Source organism: Esox lucius, chromosome 11 (genome assembly GCF_011004845.1).
Source record: "Esox lucius isolate fEsoLuc1 chromosome 11, fEsoLuc1.pri, whole genome shotgun sequence".
In the NCBI taxonomy this organism is placed as follows: domain Eukaryota; kingdom Metazoa; phylum Chordata; class Actinopteri; order Esociformes; family Esocidae; genus Esox; species Esox lucius.
The window spans coordinates 50,074,320-50,093,587 of NC_047579.1; the positions used below are offsets into that span (position 1 = coordinate 50,074,320).

Sequence of the window (19,268 nt, forward strand, 5' to 3'; positions counted from 1 at the left end):
TCGTTTAAATGCCACGGCCTACCTGAGCATTGTTTCTGACCATGTCCATCCCTTTATGACCACCATGTACACATCCTCTGATGGCTACTTCCAGCAGGATAATGCACCATGTCACAAAGCTCGAATCATTTCAAATTGGTTTCTTGAACATGAGTTCACTGTACTGAAATGGCCCCCACAGTCACCAGATTTCAACCCAATAGAGCATCTTTGGGATGTGGTGGAATGGGATCTTCGTGCCCTGGATGTGCATCCCACAAATCTCCATCAACTGCAAGATGCTATCCTATCAATATTGGCCAACATTTCTAAAGAATGCTTTCAGCACCTTGTTGAATCAATGCCACGTAGAATTAAGGCAGTTCTGAAGGTGAAAGGGGGTCAAACACAGTATTAGTATGGTGTTCCTAATAATCCTTTAGGTGAGTGTATATTCAATCAATTGTTAATGAAGTTTTTAACACAACAGAATGTGGAGAAAGTGAAGGTTTCTGAATACCTTCCAAAGGCACTGTTGGAGGGGGACCAAATTGTAGTTAAAAATTCCCATTCAACTAATGTGGAAATGCACTTTACAGACCAACAGCCCACATCTAACAATATAAAATAGCTGTTTTGTACACTTATTTCCTTTGATACAACTCGCATTTGCAATGTCATTGGTTAAGGTTTCTGTGTGTGTGTGTGTGTGTGTCTATACTTACAGTTGTTATCCGTTTAATGTGATCAAATAAGCTGTCATTCATGTACTTTTACCCAACTATAATGCCTTTACGCTTGTGTTACGTCACTCCCAACCCCATTTCTCTTTTCCCTCTCAGTTCCCACTAAGGATGGATTTCTCTCTTCCTTTCACTCTTTGTCCTTCACCACCATTCCTGTTTCTTACATTTCATGCCCCATCTTCCCTAAATCTTCTCTGATGAATCCCTGTTAATTCCTTGTTGCCACAGCTGCAGGTGAGGAAGAGGTCCTTTTAGCAAAAACATGCAAAAAAGGAGCAAAACGAAGAGTATGGGAGAAGTATATCATAACTAAACAAGTAAAATTTGAAAGATTGTTCTGGTCACTGGTCTCTGGTGTGTTTAGTAAAGTATGTCTCTTTACCAGGCATCATTGGCCTGAGAGAAAATGGATCAGTCATCAGTGCTGGTCAGGAGCTGTAAGTGAAAATTACATTCACATCACATTACACAAGCGTTTGTAAGTCTTTAGCTGTAACTTATAACCAGATCCTGAAACATAAAAAGCACACATGTACACATATAGGAGTATTACTTCTCAAGCCAGTACAGTATATGTGGGGTCCTTGCCCAATCAGGTTTGTAAAGATACAGCTTCCGGCAAACCAGTTTAATGCTACATTCTCTAGAGCTAACAGAGGTAGAGCTCAGCTGAAAACCACAGTACTGTATATCCACCCTCAGGCAGCAGATATGCCTTAAAAAAACTAGAGAACCAGAAAAGAAAAGAGAAAAGTGAGAAAAGTAGAGAAATATGGATGGGGTGAATCGTTTGATGATGTGATCACTGTAACAGCGCTGATCAAGCTCAATTAAGTGATTGCGATCAATCAGGTAATGAGTTTGATTTTGTTCAGGCAGAGCGGGACTGTGATGCTGCCAGTAAATTGGTCTCCTGCATGGATATCAAACAACAGAAACAGCACCAGTCTGATGCCGGTGTACTACCATGGCAACCAATTTACAGTGCCGGGAAGGGGTAAACTAGAAATGTTATTCTACTAAAACTGAAAGGCTACAATCTTTGTTTTTGTTTTTGTTACTGGCACCCTTCGTAAAGGTGAAAAAATAAAACATACTAAATGTGCTCATCTGATTAATCTTCCTTGAGCAAACTCAATGTACAAAGTATTAAAAAAACAACAAATTAAACTCAAATTAAACAAAATAAACCATCTATATCTGTCAATTATCACATTTTGGGATATTTTACAATGATATCTTCCATACAACTTACAAATAACTTGAAAATAATTGACAGTTAGGTCAGAAGATAACTGGACACTGAAGATTTGTTATTTTGACTGTTTACCAACCTATATTCAAGTTACAGTTCAATAGTGGTTATGGGCTGAAAGTGCAGACTCTCAGCTTTAATTTGAGGGTATTCACATCCAAATTGGAGGAAAGGTTTAGGAATTACAGCTCTTTAATATGTAGCCCCCTCTTTTTCAAGGGAACAAAAGTAATTGAACAATTGACTCAGAAGCTGTTTCATGGACAGGTGTGGGCTATTCCTTCATTATTTCTTCAACAATTAAGAGGGTGAAAGCTCTGGAGTTTATTCCAGGTGTGGCATTCATATTAAAAAGCGGTTGCTGTGAACCCACAGCATGCGGTCAAAGGAGTTCTCAATGCAATTGAAACAGGCCATCCTTAGGCAGCTGTAATGATGTCGTGTTGGCAAGGAACCAGGCGCAGGCATATATCACATTCGTGGGTTTAATAACCATACAAACAAACCGAACACAAACGGAAAACTCTACAAACGACTGAATGAAATAAAAGTGCGCAACATGCATCTTAACAGGCAATTTTCAGACAGTACAAACAAGCAACACTCACCAATAAACACACAGACAATGAAAGCGACAGCAACAATGATCCACAATGTGGGGACCAGAGGGGAAACATATGTACACATACAAATGATGACAATTGGGACCTGGTGTGAAAGATGGGAAACATGTGACAGTCCGGGATGTGTTTGTGAGATATGGGAACTTGAGAATATATGGCACGGTGGCGCTGCTGCTCACCGCACCATGACAGCAGCAAAAAAAAAAAGGAATCCATAAGAGAAATTGCAGGAACATTAGGAGTGGACGAAATCAACAGTTTGTTATATTATGAGAAAAAAAGAACGCACTGCTGAGCTCTGCAACACAAAAATGCATGGACGTCCATGGAAGACAACAGTGATGGATGATCGTAGGATCCTTTCCATGGTAAAGAAAAACCCCTTCACAACATCCAGCCAAGTGAAGAACACTCCAGGAGGTGGGCATATCATTATCAAAGTCTACCATAAAGAGAAGACTTCATGAGAGCAAATACAGAGAGTTCACTACAAGGTGCAAACCATTCATAAGCCTCGAGAATAGAAAGGCCAGATTAAACATCTAAAAAAGCCAGCCCAGTTCTGGAACAGCATTCTTTGGATAGATGATACTAAGCTCAATCTGTACCAGAATGATGGGAAGAAAAAAGTATGGAGAAGGCTTGGAACAGCTCATGATCCAAAGCATACCACATCATCTGTAAAACACGGTGGAGGCAGTGTGATGGCATGGGCATGCATGGCTTCCAGTGGCACTGGGTCACTAGTGTTTATTGGTGATGTGACAGAAGACAGAAGCAGACGGGTGAATTCTGAAGTGTATAGGGATATATTGTCTGCTCAGATTCAGCCAAATTCAGTGAAGTTGATTGGACTTTACAGATGGACAATAACCCAAAACATATTGTGAAAGCAACCCAGGAGTTTTTTAAGGCAAAAAAAGTGGAATATTCTGCAATATTCTCCAATTCAATCACCTGATCTCAACCAGATCGAGCATGAATTTCAGTTGCTGAAGACAAAACTTAAGGCAGAAAGGCACACTAACTAACAACAACTGAAGACAGATGCAGTAAAGGCCTGGAAATGCAGCACAAAGGAAGAAACATAGCATTTGGTGATGTCCAAGCGTTAGACATGCCTGTACAGGATTCTTGACAAACTATTACAAATTTAGATTTTATTTATGATTGTTTTAATTCATCCAATTACATTTGAACCCCTGAAATAAGCTATGTATGAAAATGGTTTCAATTCTTAAATGTTTCATACAATATTTTTGTTCAACCCCTTGCATCTCAGTTCTTTTATTTCAAATCCATTGTGGTGTCATACAGAGTCAAAATTATGAAAATTGTGTCAGCTTCCAAATATTTCCAGACCTAACTGTATAACTATTTGATCTATATAATTTAATTCCAACTCTGGCAACTACACCTAGCATAAATATTATTATTGTTAGCATGTTTCATGAAGACATTTAACCCCTATTTTTAAAACTTTCCATGTTGAATCAGATATCATTCAAAAGCTTTTTTTCTAGAGCGTACCATAAGCTAGTCCATACTTGTTCATATACATTGTTGACATGGTGTATTTAGATTTGAAGTATTATTTTATCTGTAAATATAGGCAAGATATGCATCCATCATACATTGTTGTATGATGTTTTAATAATTTCATGAACTAATATTTTGCCAGTTAAATAATAAATAAATATAAATAATAAAACTATATAGTTTTCATGAATACTTTCAACTGGTAAATTTTCTGTCTGATAAGAGTAAAGGGGGAAAAAACTAGAAGGTGTCCGCATTTCTTCAGAACGATCCAGCTTTTGTATTGGCCATCCCTGTTGGTTAACCTAAACCCAATTGAAACTTCTGGTTTGAGCTTAAGAGTAGTTCACAAGCAAGGACCCATGACTAAGGGACCTGATGAGATTCTAAATAGATGAATGGCCTCTTGCTGTTCGTCCATCTTTTCAAACATTATTGAGTGTGTAAAGACCAACTGCTGCTGTCTTGAAAGGTTGGGTTGCGCACAATAGTAAATGTAGGGGAGCAAGTAATTGTGAGAAAACCTTGCTCATCTTTATCAAAGGCGCCAAAATCCCAGTCTTCTCGTGCATCTACTTCTCCCCATCTGTCTTCATCTACTCCTTGTAGTAAGTCACCTGGCGTTCATGTGTTGCTCTACTCCCTCCTTGCACTCCTCCTCCCTCCTCCCTCCTTTCACTCCTCCTCCCTCCATGGCAGAAAGGAGACACATCCAACACGTTCCCCTGGAGCCCGCACTGCCATCTGAGTCCTCATCCGGACCTCCGGCTCTCCTCCATCTCTCCTCCATCATGTCTCCTCCGTCATGTCTCTTCCATTCTCTCATTGCCTCGGGACCAGGAATTCACATTTAATGGTCAAATACGGGGTAGTTATATTTTTCCTGTTTCAAACATACATGTGCATTCACATATGGACCCAATTTAGTTAAATGCCTTGCTTAAAGGCAGCACAACCTATCATCTTTTCGGGTTTGGGATTTAAACCGGCAAACTTTTACTGGGCCAACGCTGAAACTACAAGGCTACTGTGATGAAAACTCCTTCAGTGTTATTCTACAGGATTATCACCAAAACAACAGAAATATTATGAAGACGGTGTGCCGTCAAATCACCACCAAAGTGCCTTTACAGGGTGCTGGCAGCACCACGAGATGAGGGGCTACAAATGTGAGTGAAGCAACAGACGAGATTGTCCGGGCTTTAATCTGCACACAACAGAGCCGGTGCTCATTTTCAGTGGGTCCTTTCGGATCAGGATGAACCATATTTCAGGTTTTTCTTCGGTTTTGTTCTGGAACCAATTTGCCATGATCAGGTGCTTCTTGTAACACACCAGACAATGTTAACTGTGTGTAATGTAAACATTACAATTAAAGCAACCGGAGTTCATTTGAGTTGCCTTTCCAGTACTTCTCCAACCAGATAATCTCTGCTCTGAGAGACATAACCGGCGACCCTAATCTCTCCAGTGTCGCACTTCATTTATTTCCTTATAGAAACATTTCTGCAGAATAGGGGCCGGAGATGCCCCTGATAAATCGAAATCCCACAGCCAAAGATATAGAATTAGGCCAACTGCTGTCTTATCGGAAAGAAGCCAAAATATTATGAATTACATTTTACCACACAGGATCAAAGGCTTCTTTAAAAACCGACCTTCCTGAGTGGCTTGTGAGTGGCACAGCAGTAAAGACACTGCATCAAAAGTAGCTGTGTCACTGGGAGACCAGGGTTTGAATACTGGTCCGCTAGGACTAGCCAAGAGGTCAAGTGAGGATGTTGCTTTGGGGTAAGTCATCGTACAAGGTTGCCTTGTTTTGTGACTCCAGCTTAATCAAGTTAGAAAACTAAAGAATGCCTTCGGAGGACACATGCTGTATCTCAACATTAACAGTCCCGAGTCTGCTGGGAGTTGCTGCAGAAAAGAAGTAATTAATATAAATCAAATGGCCTTACATAAGATTTGTGTATGGCCCAATCACGAGTCATAGCCTAACACAGTCCATAGTGCGTGAAAGTCTGTCAGTGAACAGTTTGGGAAAACGAGTTGGACAGCAAATGAGTAGGGGAAAAAGCCCTTTTTGATGATAATTCATGTATCAAATATTTTCGTTGGGTTTTTTCCCTTGCATACCACAAATTATTTTGATGGTATTGTCTAATTATAATTTTATATTGAAAGATCACATTTAGCATTTTTTGTAGTATTCTTACAAGTATGGTCTGCAGATCACAAAAGGCTTGATCAGCATGACACCAGCTGAAAAACCAATTACTTTTTATAAATAAATTTTTTAAATTAATTTGAAAAGCTTATAATTAAAAGTCTAAACAACATTGTGTCATGTCCCAAAAGCGATATCTATCCTGTTATACATTTTAAATTATGTTATTGGAATTATTTATACAGTAAGTAGGCTAGATTTAAATCAATAATTTACATTGTGAAAGCAACAATTTAGGATAGCAAACCTTTTAATATGTGCAGGGAAAATGTTAGCATTTCTCTACATAGTTTTAGGTTATTGAAATTATTTTTGAATTTATTCGATATATACTTACAGTACTTCGGTCTCAACTCTGCAATGTTGTATCTGATCAGAAAAAGTGTAGATTCATGCTTTGTGGATATGCTGCTTTTGTGTGCTGTACAGCATGTCTGATTAATCCTTGATCATTTTTAAGTTGCATTGGACCACATTAGAGACTTTGCTGTGCTGTAATGACATTAGAACACCAGATAATTTCCAGAGGACAGGGAGGACACCAGAGAATTTCCAGAGGACAGGGAGGACACCAGAGAATTTCCAGAAGACAGGGAGGACACCAGAGAATTTCCAGAGGACAGGGAGGACACCAGATAATTTCCAGAGGACAGGGAGGACACCAGAGAATTTCCAGAGGACAGGGAGGACACCAGAGAATTTCCATGTACGGTTTTGGTGCGTGTCCCCTTTGGTCTGCCAGAGGTTGCCAGCTGGGTTGGCTACATTCAAACTCCATTGACTCATTGTGTTGTCCTCAGGGAGCAGACACTGACACATATGACCTGGCCAAATTTAACTGGGCTATACGCGGTACCCCACATTACATCCCGTTAAATATCCACGTTGATATCTGCATATTACCATACACAAACAAACCTGTCTATGTAAAGAACACTGTCCAAGAAACAATGAAGTGTTCTTTTTTTTTACAGTGACTACGTAATTAATAACTGAAAGAGAGTGAACACTCTAAGCTGGTTTCTTAGGTGGTGGCGACGTCGGTCCACGATTTGGAGAGTTCTGCTGATTTGTCTTCAACCACTGAGCACCAGGAAGATGCAGGAGGGAAATGATGGTGGCTTGTACTTAATTGCCAACTGTCAGTGTGGTAATTAGCATGTTAGCTAACGAGTGAAAACTGTCAGCCCTGAGACGGGAGGTGTTAATTGGGACATGGAAGGCGAGGAGGGGTGAGGATGGGTGAGGAGAGGAAAGTCATCTCACATAATATGGGACACCCAGAAAACATGCCTATCTGATAAAGGCAACTCTCCTGTCTATTTTATACATGGAAAACTCTGATGTGTCTCTCTTCCATTAGGCTCACAGTGCCTGTCATCCCAGTTGCCTCGGATCAGTCAGGATGGGCAGATGTGATATGGTATGACGAAACTCTTTGCTACCAGAAACCAAGAATGGCTAGTGTGACGTTCTCAGGTTCCCTATATTCAGCCTATCCATGCTAAGAGCTGCAGAAGGCTGTCTCTAACCATCGTGTTTTTTACAGTGATCAATGAGGATGAAGGAGAAGAGAGGATCATTTGCCAAAGTAACTGAGTGGGATTGAGTGTTAAATGTCTACGGTACAGTATAGACAGAGATGTATGGGAACTGTAGTCCATAAACAGTAATCCAAGCAGCCATTACATATGTAGGCTAACCTTAATTAATGTCAGCTAAAAATCATTGGAAGTAATGGGGGGGGGGTTAAAGGTGATTTGTTAGCCATGAAAAAATATACCCCACAATTTGCATAGATTTATAGCTAGTGGTTGTGGTTGGATGTACTGTAATGGCTGTTTAATGTCTACAGTACTGTACCAAGTTCACAGTGATTTCATTACAAACCCCATTTACTCAACACAGTTATCACGGACTAGTTGGTTATTAATAAAAGACTGTGTAAATCATTTTTGTACAGGATGTTTTTGAATTAACATTTCGCTTTGAGATTTTTTACTTTTGCTGGGCCAAATGTTTAATTAGTAATAATATGCAACATAAGCAACATTTGCTTAATCTGCTCACAGCCCTAGTCCTTCTGAAAAGAAACCATTAAACTACTTCAATGTTAGACAATATGAGGGCAAAACAAACATGGATGAAAAACAGTTGAGTCACTGATTGATAGGGCGAATAACAACAGGACTCATGGAGACAATGCGTCACATCTCACTATGCATCTCCACATGACAACGCTTCACATCTCACTATACATCTCCACATGACAACGCATCACATCTCACTATACATCTCCACATGACAACGCATCACATCTCACTACGCATCTCCACATGACAACGCATCACATCTCACTATGCATCTCCACATGACAACGCATCACATCTCACTATGCATCTCCACATGACAATGCATCACATCTCACTATGCATCTCCACATGACAACGCATCACATCTCACTATGCATGTCCACGTGACAATGCATCACATCTCACTATGCATCTCCACATGACAACGCATCACATCTCACTATGCATCTCCACATGACAATGCATCACATCTCACTATGCATCTCCACATGACAACGCATCACATCTCACTACGCATCTCCACATGACAACGCATCACATCTCACTATGCATCTCCACATGACAACGCATCACATCTCACTATGCATCTCCACATGACAACGCATCACATCTCACTACGCATCTCCACATGACAACGCATCACATCTCACTATGCATCTCCACAATGACAACGCATCACATCTCACTACGCATCTCCACATGACAACGCATCACATCTCACTACGCATCTCCACATGACAACGCATCACATCTCACTATGCATCTCCACATGACAACGCATCACATCTCACTATGCATCTCCACATGACAACGCATCACATCTCACTATGCATCTCCACATGACAATGCACACGCAAATACACACACACACACACACACTCGCACCCACGCACACACTGTGCACACCCATTAACTGTCAGACATAATTGACCATAAGACAAGTCTATTGAGCATCTAATGAACTATCAGACCTACTTCTAAGATGAATGAACCGGACTGAATTGATTGTGCGCATGCCTTCTTGACTACGTGAGGATCTGTGTGTATACTGGTGCACAGTGTGAACACAACTGCGATAAAGCCCACTGTGTCCTAGTCCATGAAATCCATCCCCCAGAGGGGGACGTGTGGCTAATATTAATGACACCAAATCTCAATTTTACATTCAAACCAATGATTGGGTTTGTGTCTTTTGAGATTGTAGTAATTTTTCACAGTTACTACTTTCAGACCCCGAGGGCTGTAACAGTGTTCCTCAACGAGGTCTCAGGATTCTTATCAAACCTTGTAGTTACGGCGATAATTATTCAAAATGTTCAAATGTTCACATGGGAAAGTCCAGTGACCATCTCCAAAATGCCTTTGATGCCATTATTGACTAAATGGGTTTTGTCCAACGTGTTTCGGGACCTACACATTTAACTCTTCTTCCTCATAATCCTGGACTATCGGACCACCATCTTATTATGCTTACTGCCACAACACAACAACTAACCCCAAACAAGCACATTAAAAATCTGTAATAGAAAATCTTGGACAATCCAAATGGGTTTTTATGCTTTTCCAGACTCCCTCCACCAGCCTAAGGATAACAGAGTAAATACATCTTTTAACAATCTGATCGAGGACCTCTTCCCCAAGCTGATAGTATTTATACTAGCCTGGAAAGACGGTACAGTGCAATGCCAAAAAGGGCTCACATCTGCTTGATCAGCAGATTTTTCCAAACAGATTGAAGCAAACTCGAAATCATCAATAAATGTTTTGATGCAGTTGAAAAGTTAAGCAAAAAAGCAACATTCAAACACTAAAGTCCCTAGTTTCACGCTACTGTATTATTTTGCTGTGGGACTTGGGACAGTCTGTGCTGTCTCAAGTACAATTTTTTTAACAGAGGACAAGGGTCAGTCTGACATGTATCCTTTTGAATCCGAGGAATGCTCTCTCGAACTTTCCTGGTGTCCCGTTTAATCATCTACCTAGCCCAAATTTCTACCTGGCCCAAATGACTCGTGGCTTTCCTTGTTAGAAGTCTGGTTATGTAGCAGATCAAGTTCTTGCCTTTTGACTCCTGCTGCCGCTGCCCCCCCCCCCCCCTTGTCCTTGTCCACCTGGTTATGCACCTTGACTTTGATTCTGTTTAAAGACTCTGAACACAGCACACATGCAAACACATTGACGTGACCCAATAAGGTAATGTAGTCTCCTAATCTTCTCTTGGCACAGCCAGACGTGGAGTGGCCACCCCTCTGAGTCTGGTCCCTCTATAGGTTTTTTAAAGTTTTGACCTTACTGGGCCGTTTAACCTGGCCAGTGTGCAGCCTTTCCATTGTTGCTTGCTCTTTGGGGTTTCAGGCTGGTTATCTGTAAAAGCACTTAGTGATGTGAAAAGGGCTTTATGAAATAAATTGGGTGGATTGATTAGTTTAATATATCAATACATGCAGCTAGCTTTTTTACTTGTTATTGTGGAATAATTCAATTCACATCCATGAACACACACCAAAAACAACAAAAGCAGTGGTTTTTAAGATAAAATATCAAAAGGCCCAGCATCAGATAGACAACACTGGAGTTGAATGAAAACCCCCTGACATCTGGCTCCCCACTGGGGTTCAGCTTTGCTGAGGTGTTCAGTAACCACCCTGTCATTACTGCAGCATGACAACAACTGCTGACCATTCATCATTCGCCGTCACACTTCTTCCTGAGATTATTCTAGTTCAAGATTGAAATCAGTCATACTCATAACAGCCCACAGGATGCTGACATTAATGCTGCTTAATGTTGTTGTGCCCACACACACACACACACACACAAAAAATGGAATAAAGAAATATATCAGCAAGAAGGTGTAATTTACTTCCACACTCACACGGTCAGAGTCTAGGAACTATCACAACACAGGCACTTGGGACTGTCATGACCATGTCACTTCTGAGAGCTAACCAGGAAAGCCCAGGTAGACATTCGCCCTGCTTTGGTTCTGAAGTGTCCTCCTGTGGTAATGCGTGTTGAACCAGATTCATTCCTTGAGATTATGAATGACCACTTGCCTTCATTTCGGATGCCAATTCCCCATGACATCCCTGGGGGGCCCTTAAATCTGTGCTCCCGGCAGAGACCCACAGGGCCCCCATACATGAAGTCCCTCCTTGGTCTGTGTGGGCACTTGGTCTGAGACTTCAAACAAGGACTGACTACTTTAATTAAGAAAGAGGTGTCCCCTGGAGAGAAGAGTGAGAAGTACCCTGTCATCTACTGGCCCTGACCCGAATTCACTTGAAAGCCAGCAGGTACGGGACTGACTGATGCACTGCAGTTGTTGGTCAAAAACGTTCTAAATGTTTGGCTCCATCATTAAAGGCGGAGCCACATTTCAGCTGCGCTCTAATGCAGGTAAAATGTTGACCTATGTACTTTTCCGCAGTTGTGACACTTCGCAGAGTGCTTTTCAGTCCGTCGCCGTATGTCGACAAAAACGGGGAAGCAGGATTGGTCGGTGTTGCTCAGTGCCATGTGCTCCATGTGTCACGCCCACTGGTTCTCTGGCGGCTGTACAACATTGCTTCCAATATTACCATCTTTATTATGAATTACCATCCATTTTCTACATCTCCATTATTTACTGCATTACCATCTCTTTGCTACAACATGATTTATCACTGTGTCCCCTCGAAATTACCCTCTCTCTTGTTGTCTTCCTTTATTGTATCTTTCTTTCACCTGCATTTAAACTAATGTGTACTATTTCCCTCTCAAAAAACCCCCCACTGTCTTTATCTCACAGCCTCTGAAACCTGTCTGCTTATTTTTTTCCACTCTTAATAGTTTTCTATCTCTGTCTGTTCCCCAGCTCTATGAGTTCAATATCTCTGGGTTCCCTAGCTGTCTGTCCCCCAGCTCTGTCTGTCCCCCCCTGCTCTGTCTGTCCCCCCTGCTCTGTCTGTCCCCCTGCTCTGTCTGTCCCCCCTGCTCTGTCTGTCCCCCGGCTCTGTCTGTCCGCCTGCTCTGTCTGTCCCCCTGCTCTGTCTGTCCCCCGGCTCTGTCTGTCCGCCTGCTCTGTCTGTCCCCCTGCTCTGTCTGTTCCCCCAGCTCTGTCTGTTCCCCTATCTCTGTCTGTTTCCATTACATCTCTGCATGGTGTAACCATCTTCACTCTCCATCTCTGTCCACACACAGCTCTCTCCACAGGCCTGATCCCTCATCCTTGGCTGACCACACACACACACACACACACACGGATGCACGCGCACATCTTTTTGCGATTGGCTGTGTAATGGAGGGGAGGGGGCTTCATGTGGCTCACCAATCTGTTCACCATGTCTGTCATAAGGCAGAACAGACTAGAGATGCTTTGACTCACAAAATGACAGCCATGACCCAACATTCAGACAAATTAGAAATGGAAATTTAGCAAGCCATAGCCCCAAACTTTCCCCGCTCAGACTTTACAAAATAAACTGGTTTGGGCACACATAAATACACTTCAACACCTTGGAATACTACACAAGCCCTCACACCCACACTGAGCAAACAAAGAAACACACACACAAACAAACATACACCAAAACTGCCACATGGTCTTACCGTGAAACAGGGGATGCCTGTGACCAGGGAGTAAACCAGCAGTGGGGGGATCTTGCTGGTTTCATCCGGGCCTGGGTAGGGCTTGGAGAAGCTCTTGTCGTAGCAGAAGAAGCCCTGGATGTGGACAGGGAACGTGTCTGTGTACTCAAAGTAGTACGCCAGGAGAACCGTCCCCGCCATGATCACCAGCTGGAAATAGAACATGATCCTTGTGTTAGGCAGGAGCAGGAGGAGGACGGAGGAGGAGAGGAAGGAGGGAGAGTCAAGTCCCGGTTCCCCTCATCAACGGAGAGAGGCATAGGAGAGAAGGAGCGAGAGGAGGTCCACTGAACAGATCAATAGAGGGATAGAGCTCCTACAGTCAGCCGGACCAGTGCAGCGTGAGACTGAGGGAGTGGAGCAAGAGAGGGGCAGAGATTAGAAATCTGGAGAGAGAGAGGAGAATCCACAGGAGAGAGGAAAAAGACGGAAGGAAGAAGGGAAAATGGGATTTCTGCTGCACCATGAGGAGAGAAAACAAAGAATGACAGAGCAGCAGGGAGGAGGGTAAGACGCAGACCGCGAGCGTTGGTGCCGGCGCGCATGAGTCCACTATGGAGGAGCGGTGGGAGGGTTTTTGGATGATGTGCGTGAAGAGCCGCGTGGATGTGCACAGGGGCGTGTCAGGCGGGTCATTAGCATCCTCCAGGCGGCTCTCTGCAGGCACATGCCACTCGCGAGCCGACGTCCCCAGTGACACGCTCAAAGGTTGGTTCCTGGGTCTTCCTCATCCTGGTCGTTCCACAGATATACAGAAAGGAACTTCACTACCAAGGGATGAGCACAACCGCTAACCAGGCCAACGGTTAAAATCAAATCAAATGGAAATGATAGCTTTCCCCCACACCTGAGTAGGCCAACACATCATTGTCCATGACCTTTTTTGTATGAAATCTAACATACTGTACCGTATAGTAGAATGGATATGCATTTGAACTTGTAAATGCAAACAACTACTCCCGGGTCATCAGTGAGGTGAGGGGTTAAGGGTCACTTCTACTCCACGTCCCTTGAGAGGGAGACTTAGTTAGAGACGTAGGTTAGGGACGTAGGTTAGGGACGTAGGTTAGGGACGTAGGTTAGGGGAAAATGTTTCAGCTTCACACTCCCTTAGGGTGTTATGTTTGCTCCATCTCCCTCTGACCACAGACATCTGTCACACACACACACACACAAACACCCACACATACACACACATATATAGTATGCCCATGCACGCATAGCAGTCTACTCAGATATTTATGAACACAGTGCTGTTTTTCAGATATGTTTTTCAGAATCTTCGTTTCTCTCTCTCTCCCCCCTTGAGACAGAAAACGTGGTATGCCATGCGCAGTTGTCATGGTGAAGAATATAATGTGTGAGAAAAGGGTTCCCAACATTCAACTCCTGAATACATGAGTGTCTATGAAATGGAGGTATCGTTAGCTTACTGACCTTGTCCTCATTCAGAATGATTACAGGGACAGAACAGTAGGCTAATGGAGAACGAATGACAGCGTGTACTTGGGGTTATTATCAACTTATAATAACTCTTAGCACCGGCACTGACAACAAGTGTGCCAAGGCAACTAAACCATCTCCATCAAGATCTTTTTGACAACATGAAATTATTTCCAAACACAGCAAATAACAAGTCATTGTTGTTCCCTCGTTGTAGGTTTTCATCCTCAGAAACATGGAGTGACGGATTTCATTTTTCCATGCCATTATTTTATGTTTGATCTGGAAGCAGTCTGTGTTGGAAATGTAATGGTATCATCACATCTCGTTTCACAGTATTACTTTCTTGCCAATTTGACATAATGATGAATTTACTGTCTAAGTCTTAGTACACATTGAGAAAGAGGGCAGTCTTACAAGCATGTTCCATTATACCAAAATGCTATTTGCAAATATCTTTAAACACACTACCATTGATTGAAAACCCACATTTACTGTGAAATATTAGATGAACAAAAACAAAAACATTACTTGCAGCTTTTAGCAGTGTACCGACTGTGCCTCGATCAAGGCAAATTAGACGTTTCCACATAATCAGCTATCAGAACAACGGTAAACCAAATCCCTGATGTGACATACCTCCTCATCTGGGTTTTTTGGGGGTTTAACTTAAATTGCCTCATCGAGATACATTTATTTTTCAAGAGACACCTGTTATGACTGAGATTGCAGCAGTGAGGGGGAGGACGGACGGAGTATGAATGGACGGTCATATTGAAGACATAGGACTGTTGGAAAGGTCCCTCAGCCAAATGAAACATTTCTGTTTTTTAGAGTAGGTCTAGTCTGAGTCACATTTATTAGGTCTGTTATGCAGCAAAAGAAAATTGAATTCTTGCTCTCTACCTGATTATAGACATCAAATAGAGTTGACTCAATCTACATTTGGTTGTCCCAAACAACTGGATAAAAAACAAGTAAAGATGTAAAGATACCGAGCTTTGATTGTCCTGGCAAAAATACAACAACCCAGACAACGCTGGAGTGGCTTCAGGACATGTCTGTGAATGTCCTTGAGTAGTCTAGCTAAAGCCCATCCTTAAGAACTTAAAGAACATCTGTGGGGAGAGCTGAAGATCACAGTTCATCAACGCTCCCAATGCAATCTGACAGAGCGCATATAAGGAAGAATGGGAGAAACTTCCCAAATCCAGGTGTGCATAGCTGGTAGAGACATACCTTACTGAAGAAAATACAAAGCTGTGATTACTGACCAAAACGCTTACAAAGTACTGAATAAAGTGTCTGAATACTAATGTATATGAGATTTTTCCATTTTTATTTTTAATAAATTGACACCCATTTCTAAAAATGCATATATGCATATATGTAAAACGAGCATATATGTACCTCTGAAGGTACAAAATCTATATTTTATTACATACATTAAGATACATTGTTACATATCTTACATTTTGTTTATTTAGATGTTACTGCCACACACACAAAAAATAATTTGTACAAATGCAAGCACAGTTATTTAGTGTTTGTGAGAGAATATTGTCAAAATTACTTGCAGTTTATTTGCAGAAGGATGCCATGCATAAGGGGATTAGGTGGTGGGCACAGCATGGAGTGTGACATGGGGGGATTTAAATTGGTGTACATTTTGCAGTGCTACAATTTCCAGGAATTCATCATAGAGCATTTTTGTTTTGTGGGACTAGGGTTGTTTCTGTTGTTTTTGTAATAAAAAAAAAATGACAATACACTATTAACCTTTACTGTACATATACCTAGTGATGGCCATTCGAGGCTTCATTAGCATTATTTTAGCAGCACGATATGATGCTGGCAGAACTCCGATTCAAATGGCCATCTTCTGAAAGCTCCATCCAAGTGAAAAATAAACTCACTAGTACACCACAGAGTACATATGTCTAATAATTTTGTTGTTTGTTCAAAATAAATGTCACATCTGTTTATCATTTTAAGGCCATCTGTAGATCTTAAACAGAAGTATAACTTAGTAGTTAACTATGCACGATGTTTATATAATCACTGAAGATATATTACCAACTGAATAATATCTACAAACAACAGATGCGTTTTACTTTAGTCAACTTCATTGCAACATCAAAACATACATCACATTTCATAAAATGTTTTAAGCATTGTAATTTTTAAATACAATAATTTTACGGATAACATTAGCAAAAGATATAACATAAAAAATATATTTTACTGACAAAAAGCACATAGAATGGTGAGTAACCTAAATAGTTCATTTAAAAAAACTGGGGGGAAAAATGCAAAAACATTTCTTCTACCATTACAAGTAACAATAGAAATCAGAAAATTCTGTCTTCCTCTGTTTCTTTATTGTAAGCATTTCCAGATCCCAGGATTCTGTGACCTTGTGGAAATCTGTTAGATAAGAAGAACGTTTAACAATGGAGCAAAGACACTACATCTCATTGCGTTAGTTACTGTATACTTTTTACTGAGCAGAGTGTAATATTAAAAGTACTCATGTTATATCTGCTGCTTGTATATTTTTATATAATTTGGAATAGATTATTAGTTGTTTATATGCTATCTTGTGTATGCAGTATATGCAGAATATTTACACTGCCTGGCCAAAAAAAAGTCTGTGTTTGGATTTAAATAAAGAAATACTTAAGAGCCTATGATTGAATAATTACTGCAGTGAATAATATGTTTCAGCTGGCAACAAACATTTTAATCCTAACTGATGCAGTGAGTTGCTTCTCATTTCGTGGAAAAGATGTTACTGTGTTTCAAATGGGTGAAATTACTGGCCTGCATCAGGCAAAGAAAACAACTAAGGAGATTGCTTAAATGGCTGGAATTGGGTTAAAACATTTCAAACATATTAGTAAAACCTAGAAGAATTGTGGTGAACCGTTAGCCTCGCGGAATAATGTGGTTGGAAAAAAAGTCTTGAATGACACCATGTTTAATAGTGAAAGTATGAGCGTTTCCACACAATGTGATGAGAACCGGACTGGGACTAAACAGCCATGTGGCCACAAGAAAACCACTTGTTAATGAGACTAATCGGATAAAACGGCTTCAATTTGCCAGGGAACCTAAAGATTGGACTCTGGAGCATTGGAAAAAGGTAATTGGGTCTGATGAGTCCAGATCGACCCGGTTCCAGAGCAATGGGCGTGTCAGGGTAAGAAGGGAAGCACATGAAGGAATAAACCCATCCGGCACAGTGCTCACTGTACAAGCCTCTGGAGGCGGTGTTACGATCTGGGTTTCTTCAATCGGTCAGGTCTAGTCTCAGCAACGTTATGTGACAATAAAACAAAGTCAGTAGAGCACCTGAATATACTAAATGACCAGGTTAACCCATCAATGGATTTTTTTCTTCCCTGATGGCACGGGCATATTCCAGGATGACAATACCGGGCTCAAATTGTGCAAGAGTGGCTCATGGAGCACAAGGAATCCTTTCCACACGTGAGCCGGTCACCCTAGTGCCCTGACCTTAGCCCCACTGAAAGTCTTTGGGATGTGCTGGAGAAGACTTTACGGAGTGGCCAGACTCTCCTGGGGTCAGTACAAGATCTCGGCCAAAGACTTCTGCAACTCTGGACTGAAATAAATGTTGTGACGTTGCATATGGTCGTCAAAACAACGCCATGGCGAATGTGTGCCATAATCAAAGCTAAAGGCTGTCCAACGAAATAACAGTGTGCAACTTTTTTTGGGGCGCCAGGCAGTGTAGTATATCATTTTAAAGCTATGCAACTGTTTAACCTTGCTGTCATTATCTTGTTAAATGGATGATATACTGGACCTGAACCCCAGGCTACTCGACAAGCACATAGAGGAGAACATATCTGCAAATAAACAGAGATGAAGAACCAGGCAGATAGTATTGCTTTTCAAGTCTTGGAACGCACGTTAGCTACAATTGTCTACGGTGTCAGGGAGAATAAGAATTAATCACCCCAAGATGGAAAAGATATTACCTGGCCACCCAAGAGGAGACTGTGATTATTAAAATGTGTCATATTGGGTGGAATTTGGAGGAAAATACAGCCTTTGCAAAAAGCATTAGTAAGATGATAGGGTCAGGTATAAGTTTGGCTTTTTGGTAGAGATGTTGCAATCAGATCTTGGAGACTGTACAGCTGGGTAAAGAAAAATGGAGTACAAGAAAAATGGCTGTGGAAAGGTTTCTTAGAATAATTATCATATCAAAGGCACGCAATGATTATGTTTTGGTCCTCGGCGAATGGAAAGCATGCAGGGTTGGCTCTTAATGAATTTATTATATTACAGTTTTTTTTTTTACAATTGCTAACAAGTGTTTACCTATACTTAAGGTACTTTTTCTAAACACTTAACACAGCAACACACATAGATCACACAATTAGACAAATAGTCAATTTTCTGTTCAAAACCAAATTTGGCTCATTAAAAAGCAACTCTGCAACTCTATTTCAAAATGCGTCCAAGACAATACCCTTGTTGCTTCTGCTTCTTCATGTTCTCTTTCAGTTTTGTGTTTTGCTTACTGGGCACAAGAGCCCATGTTAAACACATGCTGTCCATTAAGCCCCCCGACAGCCTTCCACTCTGCTTCCATCACACGCTACACTGACCTGGAGAGAGCAGGACGGGACCAGGAGAGAGGGGGGAGGGGAACAGGTGCAGGGCTGGGGGTGGTGGTGCTGACGGCAGGAGCCCCCACTA

At 41.5% G+C, this 19,268-nt stretch overlaps 1 protein-coding gene across 7 annotated transcripts in view; it reads right to left on the reverse strand.

Moving 5' to 3' along the window:
• Window positions 1-19,268, reverse strand: part of plppr2a (phospholipid phosphatase related 2a) — a 61,878-nt gene that overhangs the window by 20,012 nt on the left and 22,598 nt on the right. For 5 of the 7 annotated variants that reach the window (XM_029123699.2, XM_029123695.2, XM_029123694.2 and 2 more), the window contains one exon: window positions 13,053-13,241. In XM_029123699.2, coding sequence (XP_028979532.1) covers window positions 13,053-13,241 — 189 coding nt within the window. Of the gene's footprint in view, window positions 1-13,052; window positions 13,676-19,268 lie in introns of those variants that run through there. The other 2 variants (XM_029123698.2, XM_029123700.2) reach the window with 2 other exon arrangements.